The following is a 22,900-nucleotide window of genomic DNA, read 5'->3' on the forward strand; positions in this document are numbered from 1 at the left end:
GTGCAGAGTGAGATTGATGGATTTTAAATGAAGCAGATGCTTTTTTTCGCTCTCAGTCCAAGTGAGGCATGTAATGTCTCGTAACCCGGCGTAACCCCTGTAGCATCAGATGCAGCTCGCCTCTCCTCCAGCCAGAGTGCAACAGGAGCACCCAAACGCTGGAGTGATTTGGGTTTTTCCATTTGTCCTTTTTCATCATGGATTACAACATAACACAATCTGCACTTGGCCTCTCTTCTGATGAGCTGTCACAATATACAGGCTCTTCAAGAAAATGCTGTATGTGTTTTCTGTGTTCTGGAAGAACTGATTGTGCCTTTGCTGGTCATTTTCAGCACTTTGGTAGCCTACTAGTACATCTTACTGCCATGAATAAATAAAAGACATACTGTATGTTTTGAAATATGAAAACTGACATAAGGTCATGTTCTTCAGGTAAATGTGTGTAGACTTGATTAAATAGTTGTTTGACTAACTTGGATGGCATATAGTTTGTGTACAGTATACAGTAACTTCCTGTGTGTTAGCCACATTGTGTATAAGCCGCAGGACAGTGTTTTATGCAAGTTGAAAGAAACAAAACCATATTGATGCCAGATTAACTGCCTCTGTGTATTAACCTCATAGCTGAAGAAATTGAGCAAAATCAATGCGTAAGCCGCGGCTAATAGTTAGGAATTACAGTAAAGACGACAGGAACAATCAAGACATACAATGTAGACAAGACTTTCTCATTTACTAGTCATTTACTAGTGGCCTTGATATTAGTTGAGAAGACTACTGGTTATTGGAGAATGGGAGAAGCTTGTTTGGCAACACCCTTTGATCCCTTGTGCATATGGATGTGTGGCATGTTAGATTTACGGGGGTTGCTGTAAGATAAAAGACTTATTAGTTTGTTTTTCTTTAGCGTGGGACGTGTGCCCACCAGCACTCATATTAGTTTAATTCTCACTCGAGCACAGACACACACACACACGGCCACCGCAAGCACGACACATCCCATCGCTGCCCCCTCTGCACCAAAAATAGTTTTCCACTCTCCAGAGTCTGTCTTTTAAATGTGTGTTTGGCCTGTAATATGGGGTTGGGTGGTGGAGAGGAGATGTATTGTTTGGAATAAGAGCTTTTGAGTTTCTGACAGCATAGCCTCAAGAGCTGAAGGTACTGAACTGTGTTGAGTTATACTGTGTGATGTTGTTGTTGCTGCTTTTGAGAGAGCAGGCCCTGGAGTTCTCCCCTCATTCTTCCTTCTGTTGTCATAGACATACACGCTCACTTTCTCTCTGTCTCACTTTCCTTCTCTCTCTCACACACTTTCCCTCTCTCTCTCTCTCTCTCTCTCTCTCTCTCTCTCTCTCTTTCTGCTTCTCCTCCTCCATTTACACTAGCTTGGCCAAGCTTCAGCATCAAACAAATGGTTGCTGGGACACCGTCCAGGTTGTTATTGTGTAAGTGTTGCGTAGCAGCAGCATAGCGTAACATGGTGTAGCCTAGCCTAGCCTAGCCTAGCATGAATTGAGTGGAGAAGAGGAAAGCGCTGGTCAGGAGTTCGGACTCTGGCGCAGCCTAAGTGACAACATACTCCTCCCGTCAGCACTGCTGCCAGTTGTATTTAGTTCAGGCCTGACAGTAAGCACTTCCTCCTGTTAGCAGAGTGGTGCAGCACCCAGCGCAGCTATGGGTAAACAACACAGGTGTGTTTCAGGCATTAATCTCGAAGCAAAGTTCAGTGACCTCACTGTTTAACTTGGACAGAAATGTCAGGTCAGTGGAAAAAGTCTTATCTTATCACATATTGCTTAATCACTCACCCTTATCACCCAAGTTCAAGTGATTTGGGCTGACCTTTGGGGTTTGTTCGTCCAGTTCTTGTCAAAAGTAGATAGCTCACTTGTTTATGTTAATGGATTCGATCTATATTATTTGCAGTTTAGCTCTGTGAAGAAGGAAGTACATTAACAATTTAGTCCAGCGTAGGGCAATACTATCACATGATTTGCGTGAGTAGCACAGGCCTATTATGATATGGATTCAGCCCTTTACAGTACAGTAAATCCACCAAATCTGAGCCCGACAATTTCAACAGTCAGCAGCTATATCCATTCATACAGTTGTACATAACTAATGCACTACTTGGGCATTAAGCTTACTGGTATTGCAATATCAGACCATACCAGTGGTGGCATCGGTTTTGTAAACCGCTCACAAAAAGTAAGGAAACTTGGCTTTGGCCCATTATATCTCCACTTTAATAATACCAATCACTAAAGTGTTTTAATTATATAATTTTCATCATTTATTAGTCACCTTTGCAATGAGGTACAGCTTGTAAGCATTGGGGTATTATTAAAGTGGAGATATAATGGGCCAAAGTCAAGTTTCCTTACTTTTTGTGAGCGGTTTGCATTGCTGATCCGTAGTCGTTTTGTTTACTCATGCACCGACAGAAGGTGCTCCATCATGGTGCCCAAATCACTGGCACCCTTCCCACCAGCAGAGCCCCGGCGATTTTCCAGATGGTTGCCAGCATTACAGGGGCATTATTTAGATGGCCTTCCAATCCTCTCAGGGATACAGTGGTCGAGACAATTACTGCCGGGAACCAAATCCCCCCTTGCACACAGTGGCTGTCACCGGCATATTTTGCAACGTGGTCTGTCATGTATAGTGTGTGTGTGTGTGGGGGGGGGGGGGGTTAGCTTATGCTAACCAGGCTTTCAGCTAGCCACTCCAGCCCGTGGCAGGTTCACATGATTCATTCATCTGACTTCAGGGCAACTAGTGTTTTAGACATGGCGAATACAGTGTGTGTGTGTGTCAGGGAGAGATCAGTTATAAGACAACCCTCAAGAGCCCCAGTGCAGGTCCTTTGAACCCGAAGTGATTTCTTGCATGGACGTACAGTACACACTGGTGAACTTGGAGGCGTGCTTTCAAACATGCATATGCGCACACACACACACACACACACACACACACACACACACACACACAAAGCTGCATGTATATGCCTCTCCACACATTTTAGAGAGATATTTGAGGTGGTCCAGACAGAGGTTGTTTTAGTGAATTTCAAGAAAAAATGTCCGTGCCTGTATGATAGATGGTAGTGGTGAATCCTTGAACATTGGCTCAGATTGTGCAATCCACAATGTTGATGGCTATTTTCTCTGTTTGTGTGTGTGTGTGTGTGTGTGTGTGTGTGTGTGTGTGTCGAGTGCGTATCTGGTGCTTAGCTGCTGCCCAGGCTAGATTCACACCATTCACACCCCACTGACCACACTATCAGAGACTACCAGATGTTCCCATGTTCTCAAGGCTAATCCTTTCTACACACACACACACACACACACACACACACACACTCACAAACACACTCACACACAAACTGAATACACATGCAGACAGACACACACACACACACACACACACACACACACACACACACACACACACACACACACACACACACACACACACACACACACACTGCAAGAGGCATTTCCCAGTCATTAAGTAACTTTCTTAGAATCTGCAGGGCTGTCCAGTGGAGCCAAGCATAGAGATAGCGTGGAGGATCCAAACTGAAGCTTATAAGAGGAGGATGCGCCTGCCTGCTACACAGTGACAGCACAGACTGCCATTTCTGCTTTAACCCTTCTTACGGCTTGCCCAAACTCGGCCACACGCAATCCCATCCCTGTAAAGAGGTTAATGTTCATCTCGCTACAGACAATCATGTTTTCATTTGACTCAAGCCTCTAGGGGCCAGACTGTCTGATAAATGTAATTTTACCCAACATGCCGCTCAATGGTCATGACTGCTTTAAGAGGCTATGTCTATATAATATGTGTTTTGAAGTGTTCAAAAATGACCTAGAGACAGCTACAGAATGTGAAGAAATAGACATTTTGATACAATGCTCTCAGTCGGTCTTACCAAGATATCCACCAAGGTTAGCATGCTAAATAGTAAGGTCTGGCCCATGTTCAGTCTGTTGGAATAACCACTTTGCACTTCAGTGCAGCAAAAACACAGAGTAGGGCACCGTGGTGCTTTCAAAGCCAACTTCAAATCCTACAGAATTCTACACAATGCAGTGTCTGATTTTCTTTTATTGGATTTGTCTTGTGGCTTGGTGTTTTATGTGTGCTTGGTGTACTGTATGTGCTGTATGTCATAAGTGTGTGTTTAACACAAGCGTGTGTTTCTCTCCGAAGGCCATGTACATGTTCTACGCCCTGGCCATTGTGTGTGATGACTACTTTGTTCCATCGCTGGAGAAAATCTGTGAGGTGAGAGAGTGCACCATCTTAACAGGGACACAAAGATGACCCTCAGACACGCACAAAGACATGCTACTTTTTCCATCTCTTTGTCTCATGTGCACACACACACAAGCACATACACACACACGCACATGCACACACACACATATGCACACAGCAATGTGGACTGACCTTGATCAGTTTTCTGTGTGTCCTGTTAGAGTGGGTAAAGTTTGACATGATTGGCTGAAAGAGTTCAAGAGTTCAAGAGCTCTCTTTCTCTCTCTCTCTCTCTCTCTCTCTCTTTCACTCTTATTTCTCCTTCTCTATGTGATTGTTTCTTTTTTCTCCCCTCTCTTACACTATGCCCTCCATCTCTCTGCTGTCTTGATGTCTGTCTCTCCCACTGTTTCTTTGAGATACTTTCCTCTCATTGATCCTCTCTCTCTCTCTCTCCCTCTCTGCAGCGATTGCATCTGAGTGAGGATGTTGCTGGAGCAACCTTCATGGCAGCAGGAAGTTCAGCCCCAGAGCTTTTCACCTCTGTCATTGGTAATATTTCCCTCTCTGTTTATTCTGCTTCTCTCTCTCACTCTCTCTCTCTCTCTCTCTCTCTCTGTATGGGTGTAATTGCATCACTCTGTGACTGAAACTGTAACTGAAATATGTAGCCCCTCCTAACAGGGTTGTTGATATGAATTGCCGCTGACAAAAGCAACCTGACTGGACTTGTAAGATTGCATTAGAAATAAATGTCCAAAGTGCTTCTGTCATACGGTTGTGCATATAGATTGTATATAGTTCAGAGAGAGAGAGAGAGAGAGAGAGAGAATTGGAGCGCGACTTGACCATTCCCCTTCTGTGTACAGGGGTGTTCATTACTAAGGGTGATGTCGGGGTGGGAACCATCGTAGGCTCTGCTGTCTTCAACGTTCTATGCATCATCGGCGTCTGTGGAATATTTGCTGGACAGGTAAGTCATACACCATGAAACAAAGAGACAACTCTATACTTTTACAAGACATTTTAACTGGTTTTACTCTTCTTTCTTTGTCTGCTTTACTGCTCATTTCAGCCATATTCAACTATGTGCCAAATGATCATTGTTATAATCCTTCAGTAACATATAATTGACATATCATTAATTCACTGCAGGCACACAGAACCTAAATATACCCTATCTCCAGTCACTTATACAGTATGAAGACTGCAGCATGGTTAGAACACACCACAGTGAAACATTGGAGAAATCTCTATGGAGGAACATGTAAGGCATTGTATAACTTCAGCGTGAAACAAAGAAGCAGAATAAAATAAGAGCTAGTTCCCTCGGGGATTAACATACAGTAGAGTGAGACGAGCGAAAAAGGGGAAGTGCGATAAATATGCATGGTGTGTTTGTATGCTAATTATGCAATCAGGAAGTCATTAGAATCACTGGAAGTTCTCTGTGTGCTTGAATCTGAAAATGATGCTGTTAGTGGAGCAGATAAACTCATATATAATAGGGACTGTGCATTTTATGACTAAAGCATGGCATTGTTTCCAGTGTTTCTATAGACGGTAAACTTAATTTTCAGACAGGAGCCACTTCAGATTTGATATCTGGAGCCAGGCAGACTTTTCTGTAAATAAAATTATTGAATGGGCTCAGGAAAACATTTTTAGAATAGTTTTCAATTTCCACAATATCAAGACTGGTGCAAAAGTTGCAAAAGTTGTAAAAGTGAGTTCCTAATAATGATTGTCATGAAAGATGAAGTCAAAGATCACTGCAGCAACTTCTTTTCGATACCTGCCATTCAAGTTATTTTTGCTGACTCCCACATTCTCCAATCATCTCTCCCATGTCCTCACCCTTTATTTAATACCCAGTATTTTCAGAGCTCCAAACTGTGCAATTGTACAAGTTTTATCCTTTTATGATTTTTTAAAAATCTTCTCACAGATTAAAATTTTCTGTGTGAACTGTGAACGTGTATGGACCACTGGCATATGGGCGCACATCTTCCTTCTCCATTTCTAATTATTATTATTATTATTATTATTATTATTATTATTATTATTATTATGAATGACTTGCACCGTCGCTGTAGCTTTGTTTGGTTGTACTTCAATCGGCAGGTCTTTGCCCCACTGCTCCTGATTGTGGCTTCTATGCCAGTCCCATCATCTAGCCTGTCAAGCTCTTGGAGTAATTTACCCATCTTCTTAATCAAGAGCATCCTCGGCCAATGAAACGGAGCCACTATCTATGGATCATTTATTAAGTAGTCTATACAAATTAGGTCGGCTTTTGTTATAAACATGTTATACATGAGGTTATACAGTACATCTAATGTCCTACTCACTGATGTGTAAAATGCTTAATAAGCTACTTTATAAAGTAGCAATAATGTTTGGAATAGTAATAATAATAATGGTAATAATAATATAACAACAACAGCGACAGCAACAACAATGATAATAGTTATTTTTATATTATCACTAATATATGTAGAAAAAAAATATTGCTATTGCTATTAACTCATTTCGATTAGCATTTTTGCTATCATACTAGCTTGTGATGAGTGTGGTCACTAACATATTCTTTTTGAATAATAAGTAATTCTCTCTTGTGAATAGTTTTCTTCATGTAGTTAAATAAATAACCGCCGTGCAAAAAGGCTCAACAGAAGTTGTCTATTTTGGATGCTTAAACCTGGTTGCTATGTTCACATTTACACCTGGAATGGCCAAAATGGAATTCCAGGAAGAATGTGGTATCAGGGCAACAGCTGAGGCTAAAATAAACATTTCTATTGGAGCAAAATTGCACATTTGTGAACATGTACATTATTGTAATGGAGAATAATGAAATGATGATGTCATTGACTCCCCGAGGTCAGATACAAAATGGTTCCACATCTAAAATTAAACCTCAGAGTGTGTCGATTATATGGAAGCATTCATGCGTTAGTCATAACATGCACAATTGTTATGCTTAGACTAACCAAGTACATAGAGAAGATACACTTGACCACTTACAGTAGATCAATCCTGATTGCCCAGCATTACATGCCTTTGTGCTACATTATAATTATGTAAGGTGTTGACCTCAGTGGAGAAATATCTACTAATTCTCATACAACCACATGCTAGTAGTGTAACACTCTGAATATATTCTGTTTAGCTGAGCATCAGGAACCATTCGGTTTCGAACTGTGTTTGTTTCATCTACTACCTGTATGATGTAGGCCAACTTTTGCCATTGGTTTTATTGGTCTTCAGGGGTTTTACTGCCTTAAAGAGAGAAGACAACACAGTTCCACTAGGAGTCACTAGATGCTCACTCATGTTAGGTATCATGTCTTCTATTCAAGTACATGTGCTACTTACCAGGATGGGGCTGAGGTTCAACATAGCATTTATTATCAGCCATCTTGATAAGGGCAGTGGGGAGCTCCCCCCAGACGTGGACAGCAGCAGATCTCGGCCTTGGACTAACTGTGATGGGAAATCTCTGCTTCTCCCATTCTCTTTGATCAGATCTGTTCTGTGCTCCAGTTCCCGTGAGAGATGCTTCTCGCTTCCTCAGAGGAGAAACACGGCTCTTTTTTTCTTGTCTCTGTTATTTTCCTCTTCTTTTTTCCCCTCTTTTACCCTTTAGTCGCCATCTGACAGCAGTCAGACCAAGTGTGATTGTGAGGGTTCATGCGTTTCTCCACCTCAGAGAGATGCGGGCATGCACAGAGTACAGACACACACAAGCTCACACCACTCACACTGCACACATACTTGCACGTGCCCACACATTCATCCACAGCACACACACACACACACACACACACACACACACACACACATCTACACATCTACTCACATAGAAAGGCAACAGGAAGTGAGTGAGTGAGTGTGAGTGAGAGCGAGGGGAGAGGGGGTGGGGGGGTTTACTGGGACAGTGGTGGCTCTTGGCAACAGGCTCCCTTGGAGACGCATACGCACAATGCCAACGTTAGCGCTGAGTAGCACGCACTTTCCTGAGACAGTTTCCTGCGTTGTCATGGCAACGCAGTATTGCAGATTTTTTACCTATGGCTTGGGTTGAGTAGCACGAGGAGTGACGACAAGTATGATTTTTCAAGGTCATGCAAATTAACTCAGATCAATAATCACAAGAACTCCTCGCACACACTCTCTTTCTCCATACACACATGCGCGCACACACACACACACACACACACACACACACACACACACACACACACACACACACACACACACACACACACACACACACACACACACACACACACACACACACACACACACACACACACACACACACAAAACATACATATACACATACACATACACACACATCCCACACTCAATGATAATCTCACATGCATACTACAGTATATATTTAGCAGAAAAGAGTAGTCTCAACCTTTTAACTGAATCCTGTGCCAGAAAATGGAATTTGCGTCTGGAAAGTCTGATAGAGGCGGTTAATCTCCTCATATTAAGATTGTTTCTGCAGAATGTTGTGGGGTTTGTCTGTCCCTGTCCCTCTGTGTGTGTGTGTGTGTGTGTGTGTGTGTGTGTGTGTGTGTGTGTGTGTCTCTCATTCAGGTTAGCACGTTTAGTATACTGTGCCTTAAGCTGATGGATAAGCGCAAACGGCCACACATGTGTTAAGCATAAGCACCGGATTCAGCTGGTGGCAGTGCGCTGCCAGACCACAAATGAAAACCATTAGGAAATGACAGAACCAGAGTCAGCCCATTCACACACACACACACACACACACACACACACACACACACACACACACACACACACACTCAGGTGAGGGGATTTTCCAGCTCACAGCTTATGTCACCTTGGAGAAATGACAACAAATAGTGGCTCCCCCCATCCATCCCCAGCCAGTATCACACTACTGCCTCTGCTGGATCACGCTGGGTTATGTCATGTATTAGGCCCAGGCTGTCTGATCTGCAGAGGATCTACTAAATTTGGACAAGGTATAGGGATGCTGATGTGAATATGTGGCCTCACACTCTCTCTCTTTCTCTCTCTCTTTCTTTCTTTTGTTTTGTCTTTCTTTCTCTCTCTCTCTCTCTCTCCCCCACCCCTACTTACAGGCTGTGCGACTCTCCTGTTGGACTCTAATGAGGGATTCAGTGTTCTACACCATATCAGTGACCACTCTAATTGTGGTGAGTACATGCAGCAGCTTAAGTGCTTTTCACAAACGACCCACACTCTCTCTCTCTCCCTCTGTCTTTCCTTCTCTCTCTCTCTCTCTCTCTCTCTCTCTCTCTCTCTCTCACACACACACACACACACACACACACACACACACACACACACACACACACACACACACACATTCTCTCTGTCTTTCACTCACAAACACATACAGTACATGCAGTACGCGCACACAGTTGTACACACACTACACACACACACACACACACACACCCGTTGCTGGTTCTCTCTCCCCTATGGGCCTCCTTGTGTGGGTGAGTTGTCAAGGAGCAGCTCGCGGCTCCTCCACAGGGCCCATGGGCCTGCAGCTAAGCGTTTGTTTACGCAGGGCCCAGCATGGGTCCCCGGCACACAGCAAAACAAATATAAACCAGCACCGCCAAGCAGGACATCACAGAGACAGAGAAAGCTAGAGAGAGATATAGAGAGAGACAGAGAGAGACAGAGAGACAGAGAGAGAGAAAGGGGGAGTGGAGGATGAGGAGGCAAGGGAAAGAAGTGTATTTCATCTGTGTAATCTTCAAAGTGAACACCGGCCGCCTTGTGAGTCTCAGAAGCCTCTGTAGTGAGAACACCGAGACCTTACTATCTCCCTCCTACTCTGGACTTTTGCTTCATGTCGGCACAGTAGAGCAACCGGTGTCGTAACTCAGTGACGCCTCAGGGAGAAACGCACCCCCCCCCCCTCCTCCTCCTCCTCCTCCTCCTCCTCCTGAACACCACTCGATAGCTGTCGTCGTGGCAATCAGGGAGGATGTGTGTGGTGGGATTGGAACAAGCAGCCCAATCAGGCCTGTTGTGTTGGTGAACAGGTGCAGCTGTGACAGGTTGCAGGGTGCGCTAAGGGGGAGTGGTACAGGAGGGGGGTGGGGGAGAGTGGGGACGGGGATGGATGGGAACAGCCCGTGGCAGCGGGTCTGCGGAGGAGCCGACGCCGCCGCCGGGCAAAAGGGGGCAGCATCTGGTCGGCATGGGCACTAATCCAGCGCAGGTGCCAGCAGGCTGGAATTAGCCAAAACACGGAGACCGCCGAGGAGCCTCCTTCTGTGCGGCTGGACAGGCCTGTAAGCCAGCCAAGCCATGACTGGTCTGACCAGAGCGCATGTACTGTGTGCCTCTATCTGCCTCTTCTTTGGTTACGTAGTCCCCCTGCAATAATAACAGGTAGACCCTATACACTGGGATTGGAGTTTACATTAAAAGGCATGTTGCTGTGTGTTTGATAAGAGAGAGCTTTTTAGGTTGTCATGAACAAACATCCAATGTGCAGACAAACAGCAGTGTGTGTTTATTAACTAGTCCAACAACACAGCGTAGTGGGAATGCAGTAAAATGACATTTATAGCTTAATTGTCACAACAAAGTGGCAGAGACCAAATTGCTTAGATAAAACTCTCAATGCAGTGAGTTGCAACGGAAAACGATTGGATGGCAGCCATTTCAGTTGTGGTATGGACTGCGCTCAGTATCAGTCCGAGTCAGTGCACCGGCCCGGTCTCGCTCTACACTGGGCCAGCTTAGGCAGCTCCTCACAGCGGCGTGCTATTAGCGTCTTTTGTTATTCAGATGCGGCGGTTACAGCGGGGCTGCAGCTAGTTAGCCACAGCAGGGCGCATGCCAACGACATGAGTGGGTGGCTCAAACATGCTGGCTGGTACTCGAGTCGAGCATCCGGTCATCTCCAAAGCTATAGACATAAGGCACGAGCCCATTTTCTCACGGTGAGGCGTCTTAACATTCCTCTACATACACACATAAACCGTCTCTAGAAATAGCGCTTTATGTTATTAAAAAAAAAAGTTGGGAAGTAGTCTTTAAGGCTTTTATGCAAAGTGCAACCCAAGCATTATTTATGGATGTTACTGTAGCTATTTAGTTCCTGCACTTGTGTGTTTGAGCGAAATGAGAGGGATGTTGGGTAACACAAGCTAAATCAGAAAGAGGATGTGGTGACAGTTTTGGGATGTGGTGGTTCAACTCCTGGGGAGAGAGACAGACATTTATTAGACTGGGTCAGCTCAACCCTGAGATGAGGAGAGGAGAGGATAGAGAAGAGAAGAGTGAAAGGAGAGGAAAAAGAGAGGGGGAAAGAGGAGAGGGAGATTGAGAAAAGAGGTAGAGAAGAGAAGAGCTGATTGAGTGAGAGGGAAGGAGAGGAGAGGAGAGGACAGTGACTGGGTCGTGAGCTACAAGTGAGGAAGTCTGTTGTCATGGCTGATTCCGTGGCCAACAAATCGGTCAGTGGAGCTCGGAGAGGATTCTTGGCAGCACACGCGGCATTTGAAGTAGCACAGAGTACACTGTCAGCACGCCATGGAGCGCTGTGGCTGCCAGTCCTGAGAAAACGATGAAGCCTGTCACGAGAGTGCTCTGTAGCCAAATTCGAGTTGGAGCTCCATACATTCAGATGTTGTGCGTATTGGTTGGACATGGAGCTTGTCTTTCATTTTAATATTGGCGCATTAACGGCACCAGGAGAGCAGCAGGCTTCTTGATTTGCTTCAGTCGAATGAAGATAAAGATGCATATAAATCAGCACAAATACACCACTGGCATATTTCTTGTATTGTATTACATTATGTTTTGACGTGGGGCGTATACTGGCATGACAGTTGTGATGACGAGTCTGATTAATATCCTTCAGTGAGGGTCTATATAGCAGAGTCTGTGTTTCTGGCTGCAACCACAGAACCAAAGCCTATCGAGTTTCTCAGGATTAGCTTGAGTAGGCAAATAGTAACAACATGCTGAAATCAGCAACCAACTTCAGTTTCAAAGGACCAGAGTTGGAGTTTGCTGCCATCTAATGGACAATTCATAATACTGCAAGCAAGGGTTCCTCAAGAATTCTAGCTCATAGTGGCTATAAGAAGTAAACAAGGTGTCAATAAATTCTTCTTTCTCTATCATCTGACTTTTGTTTGTCTTTCTTTTTACAGTTTATATATGACGAGAAGGTTACATGGTGAGTCCAGTGTCATTCAGTGTCATTTTGACACTATTGCATTATGGTATACTCCATTTCATTAGCAGTAGTCCAGCATCTATTTAAGCACTTGTAGTATGCCTTTAAGGATAAATGGTTTGCGTTCAGAAAGGTGTGTCGGTAATACGCTTCACTTTTTGTTTGTTGTTTTGTTTGTTTCCAGGTGGGAATCTCTCACACTCGTGCTGATGTACCTTGTTTACATTACGATAATGAAGTAAGCTGCTGCCCATCAATCATATGCGTATACAGTATACCGTGCTGATGTATAAGCAGTTTCTGCACTGCATATATGACCCACTGTCCCTCTGCTTCCCAGGCTGAACTCAACTGTGGTGCGTTTCATTGAGAGGCGTAAGAAGAACTCTGGTAACCTGGGCAACGGCAATGCCAGCAACGCCGACCTAGAGGATGGTTGTGACGCCACAGTGGTGCTGCTGAAAAAAGGTGCCCATCACCGGACCTCCTCATGTCTGACCGGTGCCTAGGGCCCCCTGCACAGCATGTTCTCTCTCTCTCTCTCTCTCTCTCTCTCTCTCTCTCTCTCTCTCTCTCTCTCTCTTCTCTCTATCTATCTATCTATCTATCTATCTATCTATATCGATCACACACTCTATCTCTCTCTCTTTCTCTCATCACACATTCTCTCTCTATCCCGCTCCATCTTACACACGCTCTCTCTCTCTCTCTCTTCTCTCTCTCTTTCTCTTTCTTCTTCTCTCTCCCTTCCTCTCTCACTCTCTGCCCCAGTGCACCTAATTAAAGTCATTATGTAAGTATAATAGCCTTGGCGAGCCACCCACTGCAGGTAGGTTCGGCGGGGCGCTGCCGATCTCAGTCGGGTGCAGTGGAGCAGACAGAAGCCAAAACAGTGCCTGGGGTCCGTCGGGAGCGGGAGGAAGTCTACAAGTGTCTGTGCGTGTGTGTGTATGTGTTGATGTGCTGCGTGTGTTTACAGTGTGTGAGTGTGTCAGACGCTGCCTCTGAGTGCCTGTGTACGTCTGTGTGTTTTTATGACACAGTCTTTCTCTGTCTTCGTTAGTTTTCCTGTGATAGGTGCTAATGTCAACATGTGGTGTGTGTGTGTGTGTGTGTGTGTGTGTGTGTGTTTTCTCACATTTTTCTAGCCTTGTCTGTTAATGTTCTGCCCTTCACAACATCCTCTGACCTCGTCTGTGTGGTCCATCCCTGCAGCTAACTTCCACCGGAAGCCGTCCGTGTTGATGGTGGACGAGCTCCTGTCGGCCTACCCCCACCAGCTGTCCTTCTCCGAGGCCGGCATGCGCATCATGATCACCAGCCACTTCTCCCCGCGCACCCGCCTCACCATGGCCTCCCGCATGCTCATCACCGAGGTTGGTGGGGGAGCACACACACACACACACACACATACACACACACACACACACACACACACACACACATACACACACACACACTGTTCGGAACCCTGATCTTGGCATCATTCATGTCATTCCGCACAAATGATCTACTGTATGTGTCTGTGATGCAAAGATTGTGTTTCATGTTTTATGTCATATGAATATGAAAATCCATCATAAAATGGATTTTTTTAAACAAGTTTACCTTGTCTGACGGCATAGATTCATCAACACACTGACAGTAACAAATGACACACAGTTACTTTATATGGTCTGAAAAAAAAACCTATTTATTTGGTATCTCTGTGTGTGTGTGTGTGTGTGTGTGTGTGTGTGTGTGTGTGTGTATGCTTACAGAGGCAGCGCCTGATAAATGGACACCTCATTAACGGCGATTCTGACATCTCGGCCAAGCTGCCGGGTCGGCGGGCGGTGGAGAACGGGCTGGGGGGCATGGAGCGTGGGCTCAACGGGCGCCGCGGGGGTCACCGCGACGACGACCGAGGAGGAGCCGAGACCGGCACGGACACGGAAAACGAAAACGAAGACAACGAGAACAACGAAAATGACGAGGAGGAGGAGGAGGAAGGGGAGGAGAATGAGGGACCCCTCGTACCGTTTCAAGTACCAGGTACTGAGTAGTTCTGGTCATAACACAGCATGGAAAAGAGATGGGTAGCTAAAACGATAAGAAAATCTGCATGTGTATTTTAAAGAGGTCATGAGTCTCTTCTAGTAAAAAACTATTTTTTCTATTATCCTACTGCACTATAATTAATAGTAGTTCATCTTCATTAATTGGTATGTGAGTTATAATATCCACATTAGAGTAGCTCTCTAGAGATTTCTTTATTGACTTTATTTCACCCGCTCTCTCTCTCTCTCTCTCTCTTTATTTCTCTCTCTCTCTCTCTCTGCTCAAAGGTGGTTGCTGTAATAAGGTAAAGTGGTTGCTTGCCTGGCCGCTGTGTCTGGTGTTGTACTTCACCGTGCCCAACTGTGCCAATCCTCGTTGGGAGCGGTGGTTCATGGTATCGTTTTTCATGTCCACGGTCTGGATCGCTGGCCTGTCCTACATCATGGTGTGGATGGTAAGCTTCTGTGAACACTTGACCGTATAATCCCACACCAGCATAACGGAACGCAAAATTAAACATGGACGACATGTACTTCTGCATACATGCATTCACTTGAATTAGTGATGCTAGGTGTAAAAAGTCATACACTAACTCCTTTTTTAATTGGGATGTCTTTGATTTGTGGTAGAAGTTGTTACATGCCGTATTTTCATTGAATGACTTTGAATAAAGTACATTTTAATCTTGTGAAGTACACGTTTTGTAAAAGCTTTAACATTGATTTAGTCCTGTTGTGGTATTTAATGGATTCCATGTCCCCTCAGGTGACGGTCATCGGGTTTACCCTGGGCATCCCTGATGTCATCATGGGGATCACGTTCCTGGCAGCTGGCACCAGTGTCCCAGACTGCATGGCCAGCCTTATCGTGGCACGACAAGGTCAGAGCAGCAGAGGTCAGGGGTGTCTGACCGACCTCACCTTCGCCACCCAAGGGAACACATCCCAGTCAGTTACTTAGTCCGGATGAAGAGGGAGAGATGAGAGGAGAGATTGCGTGTCAGAGAGAAAGGACACAAAGTGATGAGCAGAGAGGATTACAGACAGGCCGAGAGGCTGGCGGCAAGCTGTGCCACTGACAGTTCATACAACAGCCTGGCAACACTGGGGTGTTATGTTGCCATAGTTACTTGGGAATGAGCCTTGCTGCATTATTTGTCCAATTTTGAACTTTCCTATAAATATTTATAATAAAGTTGATATTATATTATAGTTGATATAGTATATATTATTATGAAAAAAATCTTGTAAATTGACACTCTTGGTAAACAGTAGCAACTTGGTAGCAACTGTACGGTTTCACAGTTTGTATGGAGAGGATGGTCAGGGTCTAAAAGAACAGCAGCAGTGAGACAGTCAGATGAGCCAACAAAGCAAAGCGCATCATTGCAGTCATCCTCCCTCACACACACACACACTCACATCACACACATCTCACAGGGATGCTACTTTTATCTTTGTTTATTCTGTCTTGTCATAAAATATTCATTTACTCTGTCTGGGAGACCAGGAATGTTGACGGCTAAGACAAACTCATGCGTTCAATTATATGTGTGCTGACCTAAATTGTGTGTGTGGTTGCTGGTTTGAGCTCTTGTTTTATGATGCCTCTGCCTCTCTCTCTCTCTGTCTTCCTCTCACACACACACTCACTCTCACACTCACTCTCTCTCTCTCTCTCTCTCTCTCTCACACACACACACACACACACACACACACTTTCACCCTTTCTTTAACTCTCTCTCTCACTCTCTCTGACACACACACACACACACACACACACACACACACACACACACACACACACACACACACACATTGATTCACTCTTTTTCTGTTGCTCTTGCAGGCCTCGGTGACATGGCTGTGTCCAACTCCATTGGCAGTAACGTGTTTGATATCCTGGTGGGCTTGGGTTTGCCCTGGACTCTGCAAACTCTGGCCGTCAACTACGGCTCCACTGTGAGTAGCCCTCCTCATCTCTCCTCTCTTCTCTCAACAGACAGTCTGGCTAAGAAAGGGCACTGTCCATCCAGTGTACTCCATCGCAAGCTGTGGAGAGCTGAATATGTCAATAGCCTTTTGAAGAAATCTTTAACCATCCATCATCTGTCTCGCATTCACAATAGCTTCATATATTTTGTATTTTGTATTTTTTTTTTTTTTTTTTTGTAGTGATTCTCTCACTTAGCTCTCCTCATTTTTGGTTGAGGTTGGTGCTCTGCACTGCAAGGGTGAGATGTGGTCGGTCGGTATTGACTGTGGAATGTCGAGAATTGTTTATGCCAACCTCGACTTTGCCGTTACTGGGACATTTTTGTGAGACGTTTTGGCTCTCTTCTCCCTTTTTTCGGCTCCTTCCTTTTTGGTCCGCTCCTCGTCGGCGTGTGTGTTTTTCCAGCTGAACCAACTCGGGTTTGTGCAAAACCCGAAACAAGAAAGAAAGGAGATGAGGACGGACGGGGGGAGGCGATGCCGGTCCAAGAGCAACACTGCAGAGTTTGCACCTGTTGAGCAGCGCTGCAGTTAGGCCTGGCAAAATCAAACACATCTGTTACAGCGCGCAGAGTGTGTGGAGGAATGTGGTTCTGCTGACCTGGGAGAGGGGTGACCAGGGGGGCCATAGTGTGTCTGAGCCTGTCCTGGTTCGCCCAAAGCCATCCTCCTGGGGAAAAAAAGCCTGTGGACGAGTTCTGCTTTGAGTGCAAAAGGAAGTGGTGGTGTGTTTTTTTGATGGTTGACAGAAAGTGTGTGTGTGTGTGTGTTTGTGTTCTTGCAGAGTCAGCTGAAGTGGTTACCTCTCTGACACAGAGCACCAGATTTGTTCAGATTTTTTCCCCCTGGTGTTGCGTGTTGCGTTATGTCTCAGCCAGTCCAGCAGGGAGCAGTGTACGTGAAAACACTGCATTAGCCATCATTATGTGGTGATGGAGAGTGTCAGTGTGACTTGTTCCTAATGTGTGAATCAATGAGTTTAAAATAACTATAGCATAATATTTGCAAATATAAGATTTAGCTGACAATAGTTGGGGTAAGCACTGGAAAATACTGCATTCCACAAATGCTTGAACATTTTAAAGATATTATCGGTTGCCCAGTTCACAGCATCATCAAACACATCTGGTAACACAGTTAGCAGACATTGCATTGTTCTATATGTTTATTTGCATAGCACTTTGGCACTTGTTTGATTGCCTGTAAGTTCCAGAGTCACTTTATTTAACTTCATTTCTTGTTCCTTCATCAGATTCACCTGAACAGTAAAGGACTCATCTTCTCAGTAGGCCTCCTGTTGGCCTCTGTGTTTCTAACAGTAAGTAGCAAAGTCACTTATAAAATGTGACTCACAAAGACATCCGGAATCAGACACATTGAAAGATGCTTGCTTAATAGGATGTAGATTTGGTTATTTACTAAATACCTGATAGTTAATACATTCGATTAGGTAGTTTGTACATACAGTACATTCAGTTAGATAGTTAGTACTGTACATACTACTGTACATGCACTTAGTTACTAAGTACAGTACATGCAGTACATTCAGCTACAGCAGATAGTTTGTACAGATAGTAAGTAGATAATGGTAGCACAATTGTACAATCTGAAAATGTTTAGATTAAATGCTGAATAATGAATAATGAGAATGATGAAACTATGTTATTCACCAGCATGTGTTGTGTGTGTTTTTTTTTTTCTTTAAGATTGTGGGCGTACATCTGAATAAGTGGGTCTTAGACCGCCGCTTGGGCATAGCCTGTCTGATGATGTACGCAGTCTTCCTCTGTTTCTCCATCCTCATCGAGTTCAACATTTTCACCTTCGTCAACCTGCCCACCTGCCGAGATGCAGCCATCTGAAGACACTTCTTCTTCGTCCTCCCTCTCTGCCATCCTCTTCCTCACCTGTGTCTCTGTGAGGTGGAGCATCCTAGAGCCTGCTGGGAGAGATCTCTTTTCTCTTTTTTTTTTTTCAATCTTTCACTGATCTTGTAATTTATTGATCTTTGGATTATTGTCTTTGTCTTTGACAATGGTGCAATACAGACAAATGCCCTGTGCCTAGTTGTTGTTTTTTCCCCCCCTTTTTTTTCGAGGCGGGCATTTGTTTGAAAAGAAAAGGATCTCTGGTACGAAAGAGGATGACGGAATGCACCTCAGACAGGAAAGAGACACAAAAGAGAGATATTTTTGATGACTACTGCCTGATTTGATGTGAATATGGGGAGAAGTTTTTATAAATTTGAAACGGACTGCATTAGGAAAATGATGCTAACTCAATTCTATTTTACAATGAGATCTTTGTTTGTTTGTTGTGAGCTGCTAACTAGCTGGACAATGAAGAGTTTTTGTTGTTCTGCCGATAATCATTGGAACCATGGTTAATAGTATCAGTTAAAATATAAATATATAAATATACATTAGTTTATTAAGAGGTGTCTATTGAAAGATGACTATTACAAATACTGAAGGGTACTGGTGACCTGCTGCGTGTGTGTATATATACAGATCTGTACAGATTTGATTAGATGTTGATTACAGTGACATGGTTGACCATGTTCAGATTCCTCAGATCCCTTTTCTTAACCTGGGCATTACTGGCCTCCTCCTGGCTTTTACACCCACCAGAGTCCCTTTGCCTTCCCTCATCGAGGTCTATCAACAACATGGAAGGTGCGACACAACATGAGCCCCCATGAGGACCACTTGGACAAACACTAGTGGAGATCTTGACTGGAGCTGTTGTATATAGAATGTACAGTATTTACATTTGCTGGATGGAAATGCAATGTGTACATTTCTTGATTTCAGTAGGCAGTGGAGTAGATCATGTGTCCGTGTGGATATGAGGCACAGGAAGTGGTGTCTGATTCATCATGTGCGATTTTAGAACCTTCTCTGGGACTTTGAAAGAGACACTGTGGTGGGGTCATGCATTGGGGGAAAGGTTGCCAGCAGAAATCTATACCTATACATAGAGTCTGGTGGAGGAATACATTTGTGTACAAAATACTTTTTGATGTTTGGTTTTGTCTTTTGCTTTCACTTGTGTGCTGTACATACTGAAACATGTATGTGTATTTAATAATTTATTGAGATCTATTTATGCACTTTTTAGAGATTGCAAACAAACAAAAAATACACCCACAGCTGTCCCAAAGAACAGGTTATTCTGGAAATTCAGTCAAACTATGTTAATTTTATGCCCATATTTTTTTGTCAGATCCTTTTCTACTGTATTTCCTTCTGGTTCTTGACTTGGAGATTTTACACACTTTAGATACCCCTTTGACTATTAAATTATATTGTTTCTACTATTTGTTATATATTATATGGCAGAGTATGGTGAGATTATTGTGTGAGTAAAGCTGTGTTCAAAAAAACCCTCCCTGAGTATTCAGGTGAGAGCAATTATTTTCTTGCATTGGCTGTTTTGACATCTAGAGGTAGACACATCTGTGTGGTTGTTTGGCTTTGAAATGTCTTACAGGCTGATTAGCAGGATATTATTCTGCTAAAATGAAGCACCAAGGTACACTTTACGTCAATAATCTGTGTGCGTGTGAGAGAGTGGTGAGTGTAATGTTTCTTTCTGTATGTGTGTGCACTCAACTAGTATGTACACATGTATGTGTGTGCATGATTGTATCCCTCTCCAAAATGTAACTTAAATGTCATACTCTAAAATCCCCAGAGACCTCCTCTGTTCAGACATTTTGTTTTCTAAGTTAACCCTGAACTGTACCTGCTCTCTCACACCGACACTGGCTTTACTTATACATAACCCACGTAAATTTTCTGAAGTTCCACCCGCAGTACATACAGTATTGTGGGATCTTGTCATCCTGGTAGCTTGACAGTGTTGTGTGCAGTCTGGTTCTGTATCATGAAGATCTACTTACTGTATACTGCCATCCAAATTCACTTTTCCATTATCTTTTAATGGAATCTTTGGCCAACCTTTGGTGAATCATTACTATGGGTGAATCTGTGGATTTTGGAGCTATGATATCCATGTTATTTCCTGTTGTTTAATAAGCTTACATGGGGTTGACCGGGTCTTATCATTTGAAGTTCTGGTTTTGCCACTTTACATACTTTCCTAGTCCAATGGCACATTGCAGGGAATTATAACATACTGTGTGACACGTCCAGTGTTCTTGTTCATATTATAATAGGTTCAGTTGATAAGCTTTTCAGATTTTGCTGCAAAATAAGTATTTTTCTGTTTTGTCACATAGCATCTATTTGTATTCCGTTACGCGCATAATAATGTTAATGTTTAGAAGTTGTTTCTGATTTTTTTTATTTTCCCTTTTTTTGTTTGCATTAGAATATCTTTCAGAGGATCTGTCTTTTTGGCTTATGTTTCTACTGCTCATAAAACAATATTCAGCCAGTCAATCGTCTTGCAGAGTTTAGTTCAGGAAAGGAACACACCCATGTCCCAGACAGGAGTTGTGTGTACTGTTCAAGTTTACTGCTCACTAATAGTTTGTTCCAACGACCTCTTTATCACTACAGACATAACCAGCATATGCGTAGTTTATTGAAAACCAACTCCTTACGTGTGACAGGAGACTTAGTGAGGTTTTATGCTCCCAACTCTACATAAGAGGGTATCTCTCCCAGTTCTCAGAGTAGTGCAATAGGGATTGAATTGTTATAGATGTCTTGTGATTACCTGCGTAGCGAATGTACAGTGTGATTTTGGACTGATGTTTTAAGGGATGTTCTTTATTTGTTGAGGTAAATGTGTAGATAAACACTCTGGAAAGTCAAGGGAAAACAGGGTTCAATAATGAAAATGAAATAAAAAATGTCCTGTTGATTGATAATGCAATAATGATTAGCTTTATTATTGTATATCTTCGGTTGAAATGTATTACTAAAAACATCACACATTGCTTACCTGCTGTATAGGTTTCAGTCATATTTGTGCTAACAGGGATGCTGCAAACATGGCATAATTTATGCAGATCACACAAAATGTAAACAATCAGTAAACGCTGTCATTGACAGGTGTGACACATTATACAAAGTAGGCATCAATCCTAAATAATACAAAGACTTTCAAACTCTGCCATTTCTGGCGAACAATTGTGTTATTTACGCCAAACCCGATGCATTTGGTTTTGAAATGTGTTTTGCAGTTGGACCTTTTCAGACAGTATTGTCTTGCCACTATTCAGTTATGACTATGGGTATATTGGTTATTGTCCATTACTGCTGCAGTTCACACATCTTTGAAGTATTACCTGCTGCTTTTCTCGTGTGTCCACAGTATTAAACTGTTTGGAGTGTGGGTGCACCAAACTCATAGCCCACAACTCTACAGTATGTATTGCTTCGTCATAACTCCTGCTAGAACTGAAATTCATTGAAGTATTCTGTTCTTGAATTGTGCATATCTGACCACAAGTTGTGATATTCGTGGTGCAATGCATCCCATTTTGTACATAAGTATACATACATGATAATGTATTTATGTACATTTTTGTCTTCATCTGTATATCCCTTGATTCTATTTTCAGGAGTTTTGATGTTTGGGTCTATGGGTCCTCTGAATTCTCCTTTTTTAATTTTTAATCCAATCACCATTCTGTTTTGTCAACTCGCATGAAAATGTTTAATGTAACAATATATTTATATTGATTATATTATATGTGGGCACTGGATAATTGTGGAAGTAGACCTCTTAGATCATTGCATGTTTTATAAGGATAACATTGCTGGATCTTTAACGTAGACATTTCAGCCAGAGGACCTAAGGTTATCTTACCACATACAAGAGACAGGAATGGTTTACTTTGTGTAAGAAATATAATGAGGTGTTTTGTTTCAGATGTAAATCAGAGTACTTTTTTGCTAATTGAGCATAAATAAACAATGATTTTTGCTGAAGGTAAGGACAAAAAAATCTGCTGCTGTTATCAGTTTATTTATAAACGATTGGTGAATCCTCAATGCCATGCAAACGCACTTAATAGAATGCACACATGCTCTTATATTCAACGGTTTTCAAAGCCTGGTGAATAACATCAGTGATTTAAGTCACACAAAATACAGTGGAACTCTTTTAGAAATATATTGGCTGCATAAGAGCAGTAGGCTACTGTGATCTGCTCCAGGGGTTGATTTAGGGGGCCCTGAAATAAAGGCCACTATGTTAAGTTGCTGTCATTAACCATGCAGAGTTGAGGTAGGTTACAGGTGAATTCTGTGATATGGCGTTGGCTGTGAGTCCACATAGGTTGACTTATTCCATACCAAGACTAACGTCAGAATACCTTGAATTGACCAAACAACATTGTAACCAGGCCTGCTGCGTGTCTTGGCAGGAACCCAGGTCCAGGGACAACAATAACTGT

The 22,900-nt window shown here is 43.3% G+C and overlaps 1 protein-coding gene across 1 annotated transcript in view; it reads left to right on the forward strand.

Moving 5' to 3' along the window:
* The window catches only part of slc24a3 (solute carrier family 24 member 3), a 70,955-nt gene extending 49,551 nt beyond the window's left edge, over positions 1 to 21,404 (forward strand). Inside the window, exons 4-17 of the mRNA XM_062519386.1 lie at positions 4,225 to 4,299; positions 4,740 to 4,824; positions 5,142 to 5,245; positions 9,402 to 9,476; positions 12,468 to 12,493; positions 12,678 to 12,731; positions 12,834 to 12,961; positions 13,709 to 13,869; positions 14,254 to 14,527; positions 14,821 to 14,987; positions 15,299 to 15,413; positions 16,382 to 16,494; positions 17,780 to 17,845; positions 18,234 to 21,404. Of these exons, the coding sequence (XP_062375370.1) occupies positions 4,225 to 4,299; positions 4,740 to 4,824; positions 5,142 to 5,245; positions 9,402 to 9,476; positions 12,468 to 12,493; positions 12,678 to 12,731; positions 12,834 to 12,961; positions 13,709 to 13,869; positions 14,254 to 14,527; positions 14,821 to 14,987; positions 15,299 to 15,413; positions 16,382 to 16,494; positions 17,780 to 17,845; positions 18,234 to 18,389 (1,599 nt within the window). The 3' untranslated portion in view covers positions 18,390 to 21,404. The remainder of the gene's footprint in view (positions 1 to 4,224; positions 4,300 to 4,739; positions 4,825 to 5,141; positions 5,246 to 9,401; positions 9,477 to 12,467; positions 12,494 to 12,677; positions 12,732 to 12,833; positions 12,962 to 13,708; positions 13,870 to 14,253; positions 14,528 to 14,820; positions 14,988 to 15,298; positions 15,414 to 16,381; positions 16,495 to 17,779; positions 17,846 to 18,233) is intronic.
* Positions 21,405 to 22,900: the final 1,496 nt, after the last annotated feature.

This window comes from Sardina pilchardus, chromosome 18 (genome assembly GCF_963854185.1).
Source record: "Sardina pilchardus chromosome 18, fSarPil1.1, whole genome shotgun sequence".
NCBI classification, from domain to species: Eukaryota; Metazoa; Chordata; class Actinopteri; order Clupeiformes; family Clupeidae; genus Sardina; species Sardina pilchardus.